Source organism: Ranitomeya imitator, chromosome 8 (assembly GCF_032444005.1).
Source record: "Ranitomeya imitator isolate aRanImi1 chromosome 8, aRanImi1.pri, whole genome shotgun sequence".
In the NCBI taxonomy this organism is placed as follows: Eukaryota; Metazoa; Chordata; class Amphibia; order Anura; family Dendrobatidae; genus Ranitomeya; species Ranitomeya imitator.
Genome location: NC_091289.1, coordinates 144,795,948 through 144,813,303, shown reverse-complemented (window position 1 = coordinate 144,813,303; position 17,356 = coordinate 144,795,948). Strand labels below are relative to the sequence as shown.

At 41.4% G+C, this 17,356-nt stretch overlaps 1 protein-coding gene across 1 annotated transcript in view; it reads right to left on the bottom strand.

Annotated features, from left to right (window-relative positions):
* Nucleotides 1-748: 748 nt before the first annotated feature.
* The window catches only part of LOC138648040 (calcium-activated chloride channel regulator 1-like), a 53,908-nt gene continuing 37,300 nt past the window's right edge, over nucleotides 749-17,356 (bottom strand). Inside the window, exons 8-14 of the mRNA XM_069737512.1 lie at nucleotides 16,486-16,666; nucleotides 15,810-15,907; nucleotides 14,438-14,659; nucleotides 13,019-13,289; nucleotides 8,590-8,751; nucleotides 6,035-6,271; nucleotides 749-1,368 (exon numbers count right to left, since the gene is read on the bottom strand). Coding sequence (XP_069593613.1) covers nucleotides 962-1,368; nucleotides 6,035-6,271; nucleotides 8,590-8,751; nucleotides 13,019-13,289; nucleotides 14,438-14,659; nucleotides 15,810-15,907; nucleotides 16,486-16,666 — 1,578 coding nt within the window. The 3' untranslated portion in view covers nucleotides 749-961. The remainder of the gene's footprint in view (nucleotides 1,369-6,034; nucleotides 6,272-8,589; nucleotides 8,752-13,018; nucleotides 13,290-14,437; nucleotides 14,660-15,809; nucleotides 15,908-16,485; nucleotides 16,667-17,356) is intronic.

Sequence of the window (17,356 nt, the reverse complement as noted above, 5' to 3'; positions counted from 1 at the left end):
TTGCTTATTTTCTTTTATATATTCTTTTGATACTGTATTGTTTATTGACTGTACATGAGCATTGCACCTTTTTCTTTACTAAATAGTACTTGACATCGCTTTAGGGGTAGTGTCCATTCATACTTATGTTAGACATCAACCACATTTACATGGCTCTATTGGTTATCATGCTTGCCATATGTGTTATACTCAGAGCCAATTTTTGGCTTGGGAAACAGGTTCTGTCATAATATGCGTAATTTTAAATGTTCTTATTTGTCTTGTCTAGGTTTCCATGTTTGTTGCTTAATAAAAATGTACATTTTCTAAAATTTAGGAAGTGCAACTCATCTTTCATACATGTCTTTACCCTTTTTTGTGACCATAAATAGTGTAATGTTCCTCAAAATGGGGCCACTGACAAATGCAACTAAGCCCACAAACTCCTACATCTAAGGCCCTCTTTACACGTCCGTAAAAAAAACGGTACCTGAAAAAACAGTACTTGCATCAGTGTTTTGGATAAGTCTCATCAGCGTGCCATCCGTGTTTTCCGGTGTGGATAAAGAAAGAATGAAATTACATAGCTTCTCCTATACTTTGCAATGTTAATCACAGACTGTACACTGATGCCATCCATCCATGCGCTGTACGTGCTTTTCACAGACCCATAGAGATGGATATACTTTTTAACTTTCACAGATTATAAACTAGGAAATCTGGAAGATACTCCGACTTGCAGTCGACTCATAACATGGGCTGCGCAGTACACCTGAATCAAGATTTTTTTTATTTAGCATCAAAATTTATGGAAATAATGAACATCAACGGCATTCAATACAAAATTATTTATCTATTGATCATTTCTAGGTTCGGCTTTACATAGTTGGAGACATTCTCATTATTCAGAGATTCTGCCCTAAGATAGATCGTAACAGTAGATATAAAAATAGATATTACGTAATGTCAACACCATCAATGGTTACACAAGCTGTAATGACAGGTAACAGCAGACCAGCAGAAACACTACTGGAATTTTCACTATTTCTGCAGTATCATTTGTGCTGGTAGAAGGACGAGTGGTGGTGGCATCAGCAGGAGCAGCAGTGGTGGCATCAGTAGAGTTAGACCTGTCTACTCTAGGAATAATTAGAGCTGCCTGCGCTATGTTGGATGGAGGTGATGCCTGAGAGGCTTTATCTGTTGCAGATAATGCAAAGTACAGGATTGTACCATTTTGAATGACAACATTTTCAGGAACAAAACTAAATGTTTCACTGGATCCAGCCACCTGTGGAATGAGGTTGGAAATCTTCACGGGTAATGAGGTGTTAAATGAGTCCAGGAGCTCCTTGGGATCAGTGCTCATTCTCAAGTCATAACTTGATGCTGAAATAAGAAAACAAGAAAACAAAATGAGCTCAGGGCCAAAGGGTCAAAAACTAAAATGGTTCCACATGAATCTGGGAGCGGGGCAGGGTTACCAACCATCCAGGAATTCCAGGATAATCGTGGATAAGCAGCCCCAATTAAGTTCCAAAGAGATTTAAGCTGTCCTGCAAGCTCAGGGTGCATCAGTGTCAGAGCAAACTATCCGTTGACATTTGAATGAAATGAAACGCTATGTCAGGAGACCCAAAAGGACCCTACTGCTGACATAGAGATATAAAAAAGCTAGACTGCAGTTTGGCAAAATGTGTGTGAGTTAATCGAAATCCTTCTGGGAAACTGTCTTGTAAACACATGAGACCAAGATAGAGCTGTTTGATGAAGCACATCACTCTACTGTTTAACAAAAATGGAACGAGGCCTATAAGAAAAGAACTCAGTACCTACAGTCAAATATGGTCGAGGTTAAAAGATGGTTTGGGTTTGTTTTGCTGCGTCTGGCACTAGTTGCCTTGACTGTGTGCAAGGCATCATGAAATATGAAGATTACTCAACGATTTTTGGTAGAAATAGAGTGCCCAGTGTTCTGAAGTAGCCAGCAGTAAGTCCAGATCTAAATCCCATTGAACATCTCTGGAGAGACCTTAAGATTGCTGTTGGGAGAAGTCACCCTTCAAATATGAGAGACCTGGGGAAGTTTGCAGAAGAAGAGTAGTCCAAAACTCCGGTTGAGAGGTGTAAGGAGCTTGTTGATGGTTATAGGAAGCGATTGATTATAGTTATTTCAAACGGTGTGCAACCAAATATTTAGTTGAGGGTCCAAAAATGTTGTCCGGACCATTTTTGGGGGTCTGTGTGAAATGATGTCCAATTTGCCTTTTTTTTTCAATACACAAAAAGGAAATAAGCATGTGTTTAGCAATACATGTGCAGTGCCTGCATCTCCGCATGCTTCCCTCTTTCCCTGGCAGGGATGCTGACTCCCTTACTGCCGTGGCCCCTGTCCCGCACTTCCTCCTCTTCCTACCACTGCCCAAGGTCTGCACATGGCTCGCTGATCCCCAGGCACTGTGCTTATGGAGCGTGAGCTCCCTTCTTGATAAAGGGACAGAGCAGGCCATCCTAAAGTGTCCCCAGCAGATGGCTGGGAGACACTAATTATTTAAGACACCTTCACCTGATGGTAGGTGCCTGAGCAACATGTTCACTCTCCCTTGTTGCACGTTTGCTAATTATCAGGTCCCCTGTATCTGCCAGTAACTGCCTGTCACTGCATGTTCCTGCCAGTACTTGTCTTCCCGTACCTGCTATGTGTTCCTGTATTCCAGACGTGCTTGTGTCACCTGCCTGCCTGTATCTGAGCCATAACTGCCAGCACCTGTCTCTACTTGTTGTTCCTGTACTACCTGTACCTTTCTGTGCCTTTCTGTTTACCAGCCGAACCTGCCTGCACCTGTTGTGCCTGTCTGCATACCAGATGTTCCTGCCTGTACCTGCTGGGCCAGTGTGTATACCAGCTGCATCTGCTTGTATTTTCCATGCCTCCCTGTATATCAATCATACCTGCCTACACCTGCCATGTCAGTCTGTATACCAGTCGTAGCTACCTGCACTTGTCGTGGTAGACTGTAAACCAACTGTTCCTGCCAGTACCTGCCGTTCCTGTCTTTACCTGCCAAGTCTACCATTCCTGGCACTGCCAACTGCATGCCCCTTTGGGAGTCAGCTGTCGTGTGTCTGAGGTTTGTGCTGGAGTAGCATCTGGTGTAGATCTGATGCCAAGTCTAACCCCACCATCAGTGGCTCTAGCGGAGAGAAAGTTGTTCACCTAGTTACGCCCCCTCAGGCTCTCCTCGGTCCATGGAACAGTGTTTCCACTACTTTCATTACAATGTGTAATTGCACTCATTTTCAGGGAGAAATACTTCATTTTCAAGGGTGTCAACAATTTTGGTCATGACTATATATGTTTATGTGTGTTTTTGTTGAATATGTACAACAAAACAACGTGAGTTTTGTTTTATGATTGATGTGAGCCCAACCACTTGGACATCATCAAAGCTGAGAAAGCAAAGAAAGCAGTACTTTTGTAACCCTGCACCCCCATAACTGTTTTCTCTTGCAGACTGATGACAAAAGCTCAATGTATTTATAAGAAGAATGATTTATTTAAAGGGAATTTATGAGCAAGATTTCACATCCTAAATTATTTATATGTTAATGAAGCTCTTTTAAAGACAAGTCTAGCCATACCTTTACATGGCCTTTCCAATTACTAATAAATCAGTGTTTCAATTGATATGTAGTCTTCATCCCAACCCTAACCCATCTCTTCAACCTATCACTAACAACTGGTGTTTTCCCCTCAAGCTTTAAACATGCCTCAATCACACCTATCCTCAAAAAGTCTTCTCTTGACCCATCCTCTGTATCTAGCTATCGCCCTATATCACTTCTCCCCTATGCCTCCAAACTACTGGAACAACACGTCTACCTTGAACTGTCCTCCCATCTCTCTTCTTGCTCCCTCTTTGACCGCTTACAATCTGGCTTCCGGTCACACCATTCCACTGAAACTGCCCTAACTAAGGTCACCAATGACCTCTTAACCGCCAAGAGCAAGCAACACTATTCTGTCCTCCTCCTCCTCAACCTGTCGGCTGACTTTGACACAGTGGACCATTCCCTATTATTACAGACCCTCTCATCCCTTGGCATCACAGACTTGGCCCTATCCTGGATCTCATTATACCTAACTGACCGGACATTCAGCGTCTCCCACTCACACACCACCTCCTCACCTCACCCACTGTCTGTCGGAGTCCCACAAGGTTCAGTCCTAGGGCCCCTGCTCTTCTCCATTTACACCTTTGGCCTGGGACAGCTCATAGAATCTCATGGCTTTCAGTATCACCTCTATGGTGATGACACACAGATCTACATCTCTGGACCAGTTATCACCTCCCTACAAACCAGAATCCATCAATGTCTGTCCACTATTTCATCCTTCTTCTCCACTAGATTTCTGAAACTTAACATGGACAAAACAGAATTGATCATTACAGTAAATGGCTGCCCACTCTCCCCAGTCCCACTAGCTCGCTGTCTCGGGGTAATCCTTGACGCTGAACTCTCCTTCAAACAACACATCTAAGCCCTTTCCACTTCCTGCCAACTTCAACTGAAAAATATTTCACGAATCCGTACATTCCTCAACCAAGAATCTGCAAAAACTCTAGTGCATGCCCTCATCATCTCTCGCCTTGACTACTGCAACCTCCTGCTCTGTGGCCTCCCCTCTAACACTCTCGCACCCCTCCAATCTATTCTAAACTCTGCTGCCCGACTAATCCACCTGTCACCCCGCTATTCCCCGGCCTCTCCTCTCTGTCAATCCCTTCACTGGCTCCCCATTGCCCAGGGACTCCAGTACAAAACCCTAACCATGACTTACAAGGCCATCCACAACCTGTCTCCTCCATACATCTGTGACTTTGTCTCCTGGTACTTACCTACACGCAACCTCCGATCCTCACAAGATCTCCTTCTCTACTCCCCTCTTATCTCCTCTTCCCACAATCGTATACAAGATTTCTCTTGCGTATCACCCCTACTCTGGAACCCTCTACCACAACACATCACACTCACCTCTTCCAACAAGCCTACAATCTGCAGTAACCACCGATCGACCAAACCGCTGCATGACCAGCTCTATCCTTGCCTACTGTATACTCACCCATCCCTTGTAGATTGTGAGCCCTCGCGGGCAGGGTCCTCTCTCCTCCTGTACCAGTTATGACTTGTATTGTTTAAGATTATTGTACTTGTTTTTATTATGTATACCCCTCCTCACATGTAAAGCGCCATGGAATAAATGGCACTATAACAATAAATAATAATAATAATATGCAAATGAGGCTGTAGATCTGATGTCTCTGTCACTCCCACCCAGTGCTGCCTTGCTTGACTGACAGAGTCTATGCTGCATGATTTCAATCAAAGGAGCCATTAATCAAGCAGAATGGGGTGGCACTGAGCAATGAATTGAGCTGTAGTCCAGAAAAAGGACGCTGCAGTGCATTTGAAACTCATATCTGTTTTTTTTCTGGGAGTAATATGGAAAACAATTTAAAATTTTTCCAATGAAGGTTTGCATTTTATCCGGAGCTGGAACTATTATGTTTCTATTGGATTTTCTATGTTTGGTGAGAATGGAGTTCCATGCCCCTGCACTTTATGAGCCGTATGTGGTGAGCTGGCTGCAATTTCTTCTTTTTGCTATTTAGCCTATACTAATAGAGCTGGAGTGACAGAGGTTTCAAATCTACAGCCCAATTTGCATATCAATTAAACGGTGTTGTCTAAGTAATGGAGGAACAGACAAGGCATGGAAAATTATTGCTGGAATTCTCTTTGAAAGTGCTTACATGCACAAATAAATGATTTAGAATGTGAAATCCTGCTGATAAATTTATTTTAAATAAGTTCTTCTTATATACACAATGCGCTCTGCCATCAATCTGCGAGCGAAGAATAGTAATGGGGCTGCAGGGCTACTCAAGTACTGTTTTCCCTTCTTCCTCATGCTTGATGGTGCCCAAGTAGTTGACCATCCAAAGTACCGTAATAACACTTCATATAAAGATATCACAAGTAAATGTCTCACCAGCTCCTTGGTCCAGATCATCACCAGTGGCGGTCCAGGATAGCACAATTCTGTCACCCTCTATCTTTGCTTTTAAGTCAGATATCTTCTCAGGTGGAAAAATGTCTGGACTGGGACTAGAGGGCACATTATTTACCACAAATGATCCTCCTGATGATATCCTACTGAAATTTCCCAAATTAGCATCAACAGCTGTATCATTCTCAATAGGATTTGGAGCATTCATGACTATTGTACCTGCAATAGAAATAGAATATTTCAGTGATGTGAAGAACCATTTCATTTGTTTTATTAGCCTGTTCTGAGTAATTAGTGTAGGGTTTACTTCTAAGGTTCTAATCTCTAAGGCTTCATTCCCACAATGAGAATTTTCTGAGTTTTTAAACCTGTCAATTTTCTACAGGATGCTAAATAACGTTAATTTTGTTTTTTGCTTTGTGCTTTGGAGTGCGTTTTTAACATACGTTTTTATCAAGTTTTTGGCAATGCGGCTTTTCTCTCTTTTTTTTTATGTCATGTTTTAAATTAAGCTGCTTTGTTTTTTACGCTTCCTGGCACTTGGCTTTAACAAAACTTTATTGATGCAACCGTTTGGATCACAAACGTATTTAGTGAGTTTCTGCATCATAAATTCAATAAAAGCACAAAAGCATTTTTTTACCTGTAAATTTTGCGCATTTATTGAAATTCAGTGGAGAAAATCCAGAAATAAAATTGCACGTACCCACAAGAGAAAATGAAATCTTGAGGATTTGAAACACGCAACGCTGGTAAGTTTATGCAGTGTGAAGAAAAGGCACAGTGGGGATGAGATTTCTATAAATCCCATCCACTTTCCTTGAACTGCAATTTGCTTCATTTTTTTGTACAAGCGAAAATATGCAGTGTCGAAAACTCACCATAAACTCAGTGTGTGAACTTAACTTTTGCCAGAGTGTAAAATGGTTACAAAGACTATGGGGCTGGTTTTCTTTTACCAGAATTTTGGCATTAAAACTGTTTGAAATGTCGCCAGATTTTTGGGCATCTCATATTCGCTGAAAAATTTAGCAACATTTGACATTTTTGCGTCAATTCCCAGCTAACTTTTCCAAATTTTTGAAAATGACCCAAGTACAGCTAGCAAATTCATCATAATTTACACTACAAATGTGCCATAAACTATGAAAGAGCTGTTCTCCCTTCTCTGACCGAAATACATTTCTCGCAGTGCTACGTGGCAGCTGAAGGGTTCTCCAAATTCATTTAGGCCACACGTCTTAATCAAGGTGGCACATCTTACGCAAACTCATTTTTCACAAAGACTGGCATGCAAAAATGCAAAGTCTTGATGATTTGGGGCATGTATATTTTGGAGCTGATTGCTCAAGCTCCCAGGTGAACAAATTTTACTTATGAAGTAATATAAAAAATGTTTGAAACTTGGCTTTTGCAACTGGTCTTCTATTTCAATACAAACCAAATATGTTTTAATTTCCCTATCAACACAATAGGTTTTATTGCAGGTGTTTTTTGCCAACCTCACAAATATAATATTTTTGCGACTTACGACGTACATATATGGGCAAAATTCTGGCTTTACTGCATAGAGCAGGCTCAAGAGTTGATCCTGCTACATTCAGCATGAGTGATGGAACCCGAGAGTAACTGCAATGATCGGAGCTAACTTTGATGGCCATGGTTCAACCTCTTAAATGCTGCTTTCACACATGACAGGAGCAATTAAAAGAATTTAAAGGCCTCCAAAACTGCACCCTCCACTCGGGAGACCATCGCCCACCTTCTTCCCCCATGAAATGTGATCATAGGTTGCCATGTCAGCCAGGGGCCTTCTGAAGACCTCGATGTCTGTCATGATATTACTAATATGAAGGAGACTAGTAATCATACAACAGACTGCATTAATGTAATATAGTAATACAGTGTACTGTATAGGCAATTAAGAGATTGCAGGTTCAAGGTGCTTACGGGGACTAATAAAAAAATGTAAAATAATTTGAGAATATATGGAGAAAAATTAAAAAATTTATAACATACAACAGTATAGCAGCATAATCTGCTATGTGCAGGAGTTACAGTGACTCTACAGCAATAAAATTGAAGGACATTTTTAACAAAAGTTTATTCACAAGACATTTGCTTTGTAATAATAATTTTATTTATATAGCGCCAACATATTCCGCAGCGCTTTACAAATTATAGAGGGGACTTGTACAGACAATAGACATTACAGCATAACATAAATCACAGTTCAAAACAGATACCAGGAGGAGTGAGGGCCCAGCTCGCAAGCTTACAAACTATGAGGAAAAGTGGAGACACGAGAGGTGTATGGTAACAATTGCTTTAGTTATTCGGACCGGTCATAGTGTAAGGCTCAGGTGTTCATGTAAAGCTGCATGAACCAGTTACCTGCCTAAGTATGTAACAGTACAGGCACAGAGGGCTATTAACTGCATAAAGTGTATGAGAACATGATGCGAGAAATCTGATTATGGTTTAAGTTTTTTTTTATCTAAATTTTAAGTAGATTTCAATGGACATATGCTACTTACCATTTTCCACATAGCCAGGCATATAAAGGGCCCGATTTGTGGGTGCTACCAGTTCACTACCATCTTTTCCTTCTACACGTACTTTTAAGCTATATCTTCCATTTCCAGTATAAGAGAAGAAGTACTTTGAGTAGATTCCATCATTCTTCACTACATCCGCACCTTAATAAAGCAACAGAAACAATTTTCAGCTGCAATTGCATAAGTTTTAAAATGTAACGAAGCAATGTAGTACAGTATAGCACACAGAGGGTTAATAAAATGATGTGATTACTTTAATCTGGCTCATACTCTTATCACCTGGTAGCCAATTCTGTAAGTACAAGGTGCAGATGCACTTGCAAAGTCTGAAACAGAAAACTTGGCTTAGACTGAGTCAGAAAACTCCCTATGTTAGACTCTTTATCTTTATTGAACTGTGTATTCACAATATAGCTTTGCTATACAGAGAAAAACATGAAATTCAAAGAAAGAAAAATAAACATACTATTTATACACATAGGATTATATGAAAGAATAAAAGAATTTGAAACAAAAATCCAGTGTCGATGGATTTTTCTGAGAAAAAAGGTCGAAAGAAGTAAATTACTCTTACCGTTTTATCATGTACTGATAAACCAATATATGTAGATATAGTTATATAATATAAGAGTTACAACGTGAGTCGCCCCGCCTGGGCCGTGGGGCACTCGGTACCGGGTCCGATGTTTCACAGGGGGATGTCACGGTGGCGACCCGGTCCGTGGCTCTGGGTGCCCATGTAAAAGGGGAAGGTCTTTAAAGGGAATAACGTTTATGTTTGTGATGCCACCTGTGGTATTCGGTCAGTGAGGACCGACGCTGCTTTAAGGGGTCCTCTAGGGTGATGTTATGGCAGCTAGATGGTGTACCTTCCCACAGGTGAAGTATATCCCCAGGGCTCCCGGTGTGTAGATGGTAAAATGGTGAGAGGTGCAGTAAAGAATGAGGACACACGTTTGCAGTCTATTTACCTTATTTACCGAAGACTTCAGCAGCCACAGTCCAGAGCACCAGATCACAGGGCAGGCAGGGTCCGGACGGCTTGGAGGCAAGTTAGGAGTCCCCTTATCCAGGTGGAAATCAGAGCCTTCCTCTAGCGCCATGGTGTTGTAGTCCCTACTGCCTATGGCTTCACATAAGGTCCTCACAGATGTTCTCTCTGTCCCCCATATAGGATAGGACACGACCCATTTGACTAGTGACTTCAGGCAGTTTATAGGGACTCTAGCACGCCCCAGCCTCTAAGGGTGTTACTGTGCCTCCTGGGTACTAAGGTGGACAGGGAACGTGGAATTCAGCTGTCCTGCCGGTCTCTGATGTAAATCGTGGATAGCCTTTCGATCCTTGGTGTTCCGGCTACCGGTCTCTGCACCTCAGAAGGAGGCAGCCTGCTCGGGGCTGGTCTCCCCCTGGTATCCTCTCCTCTGCTTTGCTCTCCTGCACGTTCACTGCAATGTATTTGGCTTTTTGAATGTCTCTTTCGAGGAACTGCTGCACTGCGGCTACACAGCTCCGTAAACCCTCTTCTGCCTCAGACTGATCCAGTCTGTGTCCTGGCAAGAACTCACTCTCCTTTCCCTCTGTGTCTCTGGCAGGAACTAACTAACTTTCCCTACAGGCTACCATATATATATTGGGAGTCACCTAGTAAATAGGATCAAAAGCTCCCCCTGGTGGCCTGGAGTGTGAATGTGTTGCATGTTTGTGGTACCTGGTTACAGTTATCCCTTCTTCCCTTCAAGTGTAACATCACTCTCCCCGTGAGGAAAGCAATGCTACTGTGACGACCAGGACCCTGGGGCGCCACACAACGTGCGAGAGTCACTATCATTATCTGAGAACAAAGTAATATAAACTCATACAAAAGCAAGCAAACAAAATAAAAGACTAAAGAACAAAAGGATAAAGGAGATAGTTCCAATAACAAAAATGGTCCAGGATTAAATTTGAAAAATTAAATTTAAAAATCCAACCCAAAAACAATGTTGTCGGCCCTTTACAAGGTCATAAACTCTATTGTCAGCCCTTTATAAGGTCATGAAAACAGACCAACTGCTTTTTGCACCCAATACATTTTTCATACTGCCCATATTCCAGATATGCAATAAAGCTGCTGTGTGATAACTAATGATGGGCGAACCCCTGGATGTTTGGGTGTGGCGGGTTCAGCCAAACAGTTAAAAAAAAGTTTGATTTGCGTACCAGAAAAGTACATGAATCCGGATCTTATTCAGATGAATGGGGGTCCGAACATCCTTATTTTCCATGCTGTCATCAGCATGACAGCATGGCAAACACAGGCTCTGATCGGCAGTAAAATCATTACCGCCAGTCAGAGACCTGCAGTTCCCACACTGTCAGATGACAACATAAGCCAGCAATCAATTCAAACAATTAGACCCCAAGAGAGAATTTGGATGGACTTTGGAAATCCAGAGCTTCTCAGTCTCCATCTATTTATATCAGCTTTATTGACAGATCACTCTTTATCCTGTATCAGCCTCTTAGCTGACATGGAACTGCAATGATATCGCTTTCTGTAACAAAAAAAATGTTAAATACAACTTTAAAAGCAAGTCATGTAAATCCTCTAACATTCCTTATATGCATTTACACTAGTTGATTGCCACAAATGAGCATTCCTAGGAACACTTATTTCCCGATTATCGGCCAGGCTAAAGACGCTGAAAATCACTCGACGAAGGAGCAAAACGTTTGTTCGCTGAGTGAAATTATTTTTATGCTTGCTTAATAATTATTGTACTCGGAAGCACAACATTATGTATAAATAGGTCATGTGATGCTGAGATCAATGACATCTTCTGAATTCAGAATGACCTACTAATGTTTGTTCTGTGCAAAAAGGACATGCGGCCTGTTAGAAACCAATATTAAATGACCGCTGACCAGAAAACATACATCGGTAAACATGCCAATCAGCAGTAATTTTTGGCCGCAGGTCATGGAGTCTAGAAGTCTTCTCTATACATCTCAATGTATGTGCAGCACCCCATAGTACTGGTCGTTGCAGTAATGTTGCTCTGCCACTAAGGGGAGTGATGTTATGTCTGATTGCACTAAAAGAGTTCACCTGACCAGGTATCACAGTCACACATTACACTTCACACTCCGGCCACCAGGGGGAGCAAAAGGCACTATGTATTAGGCCACTCCTCACACTGGTAAAACTGGGGGTTGGATAGGAAGTTAGATCAGAACGCAGCCTGGGAGAGTTCCAGGGATGACCTGTCAGGGGTGGGTTCCTGGCAGGTACCTAGCAGAAAGGACAGAACGTTACGGAGCCGCGCCTGCACTACCTTGCGGTGGCATCCTAAGGAAGGACACGAAGCGAAGGATATTGTGGAGAAGTGAGAAACGAAATTGCAGCACAAGGAGATATCCAGTAGGAGTCGTGCCCCGAGATCAGCAACATCCTACTGAGGCGCGTAGCCGGTGGCCGGAACGCCGAGGAAGTGACAGACTCCAAGCATTACTTCGAACAGTGGCAGGACAGTTGATTTTAGGTTGGCTGTCTACCTTACATCACCTAAGCAGACATAGGGGGCAAAGTTGGAGAGGGGCGTCTCTAGGGTTCCAGAATAGTTCCGAGCCTTCCCGTCAAACGGGTGCGTCCTATCCACACAATAACTTGGGGGACGGAGAGAAAGAGAAAGAACAGATACGAAAGTTGCAGGGACTATCCCGAATGCTCAGCAGGAAAGAACTACAACACACAGGCGCTAGTTGGTAGGCACTGATTTCCACCTGCAAAGGGAACTCTGGATGTGCCTTCGGACCGGCCAGTCTCAGACAGCCCTGTTAGCAGTGCTCTGGACTGCGGATCCCAAAGTCTTCAGTAAAAGGTAAAGAGACTGCAACCCTGTGTCCTCGTTATTAACTGCACCTCACATCATCGCCACCTACACTACTGGGAGGCCCTGGGGATACACTTCACCTGTGGGAAGGTATACCATCTAGCTGCCATTCCATCATCCCAGCGGAACCCCCTAGCAGCGTCGGTCACCCTGACCGAATACCACTGGTGGCGTCACGAGCCCTTGACAAACTACTTCACCCTTTCATTGGATGCCCCTTAGCAGGGTCACGGACCGGGTCCAGCCACCGTTACAACCCCAGCACCGAAACAGAGAGGACCGGTACCGAGTACTCCCCGGCCCTGTGTCTGGGGGCGCTCCATATGCAGCTTGTTTCTGGATTTCTGCGATGTCCCATTATGACAAAATTGGCAATTGCAGAAAATTCAGTGGCGAATGATTTATGAATGAAAACATTCTGTACATTTAGCCATTGAAAGCTGTAATCAAATAATTTAACATTTCACACAATGTAAAAGTGGTTATTAGTCTTTCCTAACAACCACATTTTTTTAGTTTACACAATAGATTACCTGCTCCATTGTCCAATAGGTCCAGATAAATTAAATTTCCCACATCAGGTTCAATAACGGCAGTAACTTTCACCCCTGTCACAGGTAGGAGCCCCTGAGTGACTAATGCATAGGCAATCATTGGATTAGGATAGCTGTTTCGGACGGCATTCATGTGACCTTGGACGGTGATCGGCTGCACGTTCTTATCTACGGCTTTAGAGTTTACAATAATTGATATGTTTTCACTAACTGTAAGTGAGTTGCACAGGCTGTACCGCCACGTTCCTCTCTGAAAATATAAAGATACTGCAAGTCAAGAAGCCACAAAACACAAATTGAACCATTTTTTAGCTCTTTAATTCAAAATCAGCTTCATTAATTTCCAAGTGACTTCAACCTATCTAGTAAGGAGTAAATGGATGGTAACCGGTGGTAATCAACAACGGTATTCAGGTAGCACGTACGGTTCTAATAATAAACTTGTACAGCAATGAAGTATGCAAATATATATACACAAGCCTTGGTTTCAGGATTTATGTTTAGTGACAAAATTTGGACACGGGTATTAAAAGGAGCACCTTGCTTTCAGTGTGTGAAAAATAATAAAAGATGCTGTTATTAAGACATTTTTCTTATCGCAGTAAATTACAGATCAATCAATTCACAGTCACACTGACTATGCAGGTACAGCACCTCCCTATATCACTTGAATCTTTGCAATATTATTCACAGACTGAGACTACCACTCCCATTTTCTGCAGTCTAGTACTACAACACAGTCCCATTTGGTCCTTTTTCTGTCCCTATGTGGAATAAACTGTGCGATCTGACCTCTATCCCTACATAGGAAAAAAATGGCGTTACTTGGCCGGCCCTCACAATTAGAGTCCCTGTGATAGTCTCCTCTGATTGGTTATGCCTGACCATGTGATCTGATAGCTGCACAGTATAATTGGGAAGCCACATGTCAGCGTGGCCCACTCTCTGAGTCTTCAGCAGTGCGTGAAATGACTCGGGGCATTTTTTTTCTTTTGCAATCCTCGCGAATCGAATTGCAAACTGTTCAAATTCGTAGACACCTGAAAAGTCAAGGAAATTCTACTCAAAGTCGATCTTCTGCGAATCGATCTGCTCATCTCTATTTATCAGCTGTGGTTGAGTCCTGCAGATCAGCACTTATTCAAGAGATGAAGAGATGATCTGCAGTACATGGCAGCGATCACAACACTTTGAATAGAGCTGTACACAATGTTCACATCCATCCACCACCAGAGCTGATAGCAGCTGATCCGCATTGGTGCCAGGTGTTGCTACCTACCCATCCCACAGATTTGATATTGATGACCTATCCTGAAGTAGGTCATAAATATTGTGACCAGACTATCAATATTGAAAACTGATTAATACAAAATATCCATAATTACAGATAAGTTTTACCTCAGCCGTTCCTGGGATTGCCAGTCTGGAAGATTTCGAGGTATAGTCACTGACAAAATTTGCCTTTGTATATAATAGACCATTAGGATCATGTAACGTAATGTTTGGTACTGCAGTTCTCCAGGTAACTAGAAAGAAAGTGTCATTTCCCACCGTGCTGTCTATTATGACGCTGCCATTCATACATTTGCTCGGCTGAACAGTTGACCCAGTGCTTTCCAGCTGTTAAAAATATCAACAGGAAAAGTTTCCATAAAAATACAAGGAAGTTCACTCATCTCTGGAAATATTCATGTTAACATCATTTGTTACATGTGAAAATTGTGCAATAATTGCTATACTTAATGTATATTTAATCTGCAAACATTCGGTCAGATTTGTAAAGCTGTCTTTGTTGCCTACAGCAACCAATCACAGCGCAGCCTTCATTTTTCAACAGCAGATTACGAAATGAAAGCTGTGCTGTGATTGGTTAGTACAGGCAATAAAGACAGTTCTTATAAATGGCTTCATAACTCTCTCCCTTTTAATGTTTCTCATTTTATTCTGTTTTTTTTTCTACTTTTCTCTTTTGGAAATTATGCTTAGCAATATTCCTTTCACAAACTTTCAGAAATCAAATTAGAAGCAACGGCCATAACTTTTTAAAATATTTTAAATATTTTTTTCAGATTTTACACTATTGGGGTGTCACTTGGCTTATGTAAATGTGTAAGGCCTTGTTTCCCCGATCATACTCTGTTTTCAATGCCACTGATCCAATAAAAATTCCAATACAACCCCTCAACCTAAAATGCATTTAAAGGGATTGTCAGGGAAGAAATTATTGAAAATGTAAAGTATTTTTTTTTAACTGGCTTGTGTCAAGTAGAACTTATCCCCTATATATATGATAGCTGTTAACTTCCTGTTCACTGAGGATCTTACCACTGAAACTCCCGAAAACAAGGCTCTTCTTAATGGGTAGAGTCAAAGGAGCCTCACAATCTGCCTATAGCCTTTTGAATTGTAAATCTGGTACTGGAGATATCTGATATTCCTTTATTTTCTTCTTTAATGAGACACTAATCTGAACATTTTTAGATTAGGCTGGGGCTAAAAGACGATTTTAGTCACAGAATAAAGTTGATAATGGTTGCATTGTGACCCCTAGGGTATAGCATCCACAACAAGCAAGTCGTAAAAAGTTCAACCCCATTGGACTTTTTCCAACTTGCTTGTTGCGGTCTTGTATTGCGCTACGATGTAGCAAAGTCACCGTCTAGTCCCATCCTTAAACTATGGAAATAATAGAATTGAGAAACACAGTGAAAAACATTAAACATTTCTGATCTGATAGAGATACAGATATAGAAATGTGAAGGTGTCCCACCTGAATAGAAACGTCTCCAGTTAAAGGCTGAATCCCGCTGAAAGCATCTATCAAACCATTGCTGTCCACTTTATCCGTGGCTCTGTAGTTTAATCCACCTGGGGGGAAAAAATTTAATATAATTTGTTTGTTGCAATTACCCTAAAATATACTTTGCACATTCATTCCTTTTCTTCCTTTGCTTGTCTATTCACGCCTGAAAATACTGTAAATTCAATAGACTTTTACTTTACCTTTGGCAGTTTTTGCTTCACGGCGATCTTTCATACAGTTGCACAATTTGTACTCACTTAACACATACACGTGAACAGAAAGGGGCACATTTTTACGGTCATGGCTCATGCACTAAGCTGCACTACTGCTGTTTTATACTTTTTATGAGAAGCTGTAATAAGGCTGCTTTAAGGTGCATAAGGCCTCTACTGTACCCCTTTATATTTTTGTTTTCATGCAGAATTTTTTATTTGATTTTGCATAAATCTGACAAATTTGAAGATATTTACAAGCTCCATACGTATCCCATATATATCGGATGTTTTCTCCTAGGAGCAATGCTTCTAGGAAGAATATCTCACTCAGAACCTGTTCATCATTGCAGATTTCTCTAAAGCTCCAAGTGCCATGCGGTTCTGTTACAGTGTGTATGAGTCTTTATTTCTAATATTTGGAAACCCACCTGTCATTTCAGCAATATCTTCCAGGGATTTGGAGGCGCTTGGACCAAGAGCTATGAAATTAATAATTGCGCCACTCTCTGTTATATTAGGAAAGCAAAGGCTGGTGTTATAATTGTCTTCTCCATCTGTCAGTAAGAGAATTTCTGTGCCATCTGTTGACCCATCAAATTTTTTGTTCACCTAGAAATACATGACAAATGCATATATGGAATGTAAAATACATAAAAGGTATATTACAGTATATCTTGTGCTATAGTAATACATTCTTCTATTTCATATTTGCATGGATGGAAAGTGCAAAAAAATTGCAAAATATCAGGTCAGAGAGGGTGGAAATCATTAACCCCTTTACCCCCAAGGCTGGTTTGCACGTTAATGACCGGGCCAATTTTTACAATTCTGACCACTGTCCCTTTATGAGGTTATAACTCTGGAACGCTTCAATGGATCCTGGTGATTCTGACATTGTTTTCTTGTGACATATTGTACTTCATGACAATGGTAAAAATTCTTTGATAGTACCTGCGTTTATTTGTGAAAAAAACGGAAATTTGGCGAAAATTATGAAAATTTCGCAATTTTCCAACTTTGAATTTTTATGCAATTAAATCACAGAGATATGTCACACAAAATACTTAATAAGTAACATTTCCCACATGTCTACTTTACATCAGCACAATTTTGGAACCAAAATTTTTTTTTGTTAGGGAGTTATAAGGGTTAAAAGTTGACCAGCAATTTCTCATTTCTACAACACCATTTTATTTTAGGGACCACATCTCATTTGAAGTCATTTTGAGGGGTCTATATGATAGAAAATACCCAAGTGTGACACCATTCTAAAAACTACACCCCTCAAGGTGCTCAAAA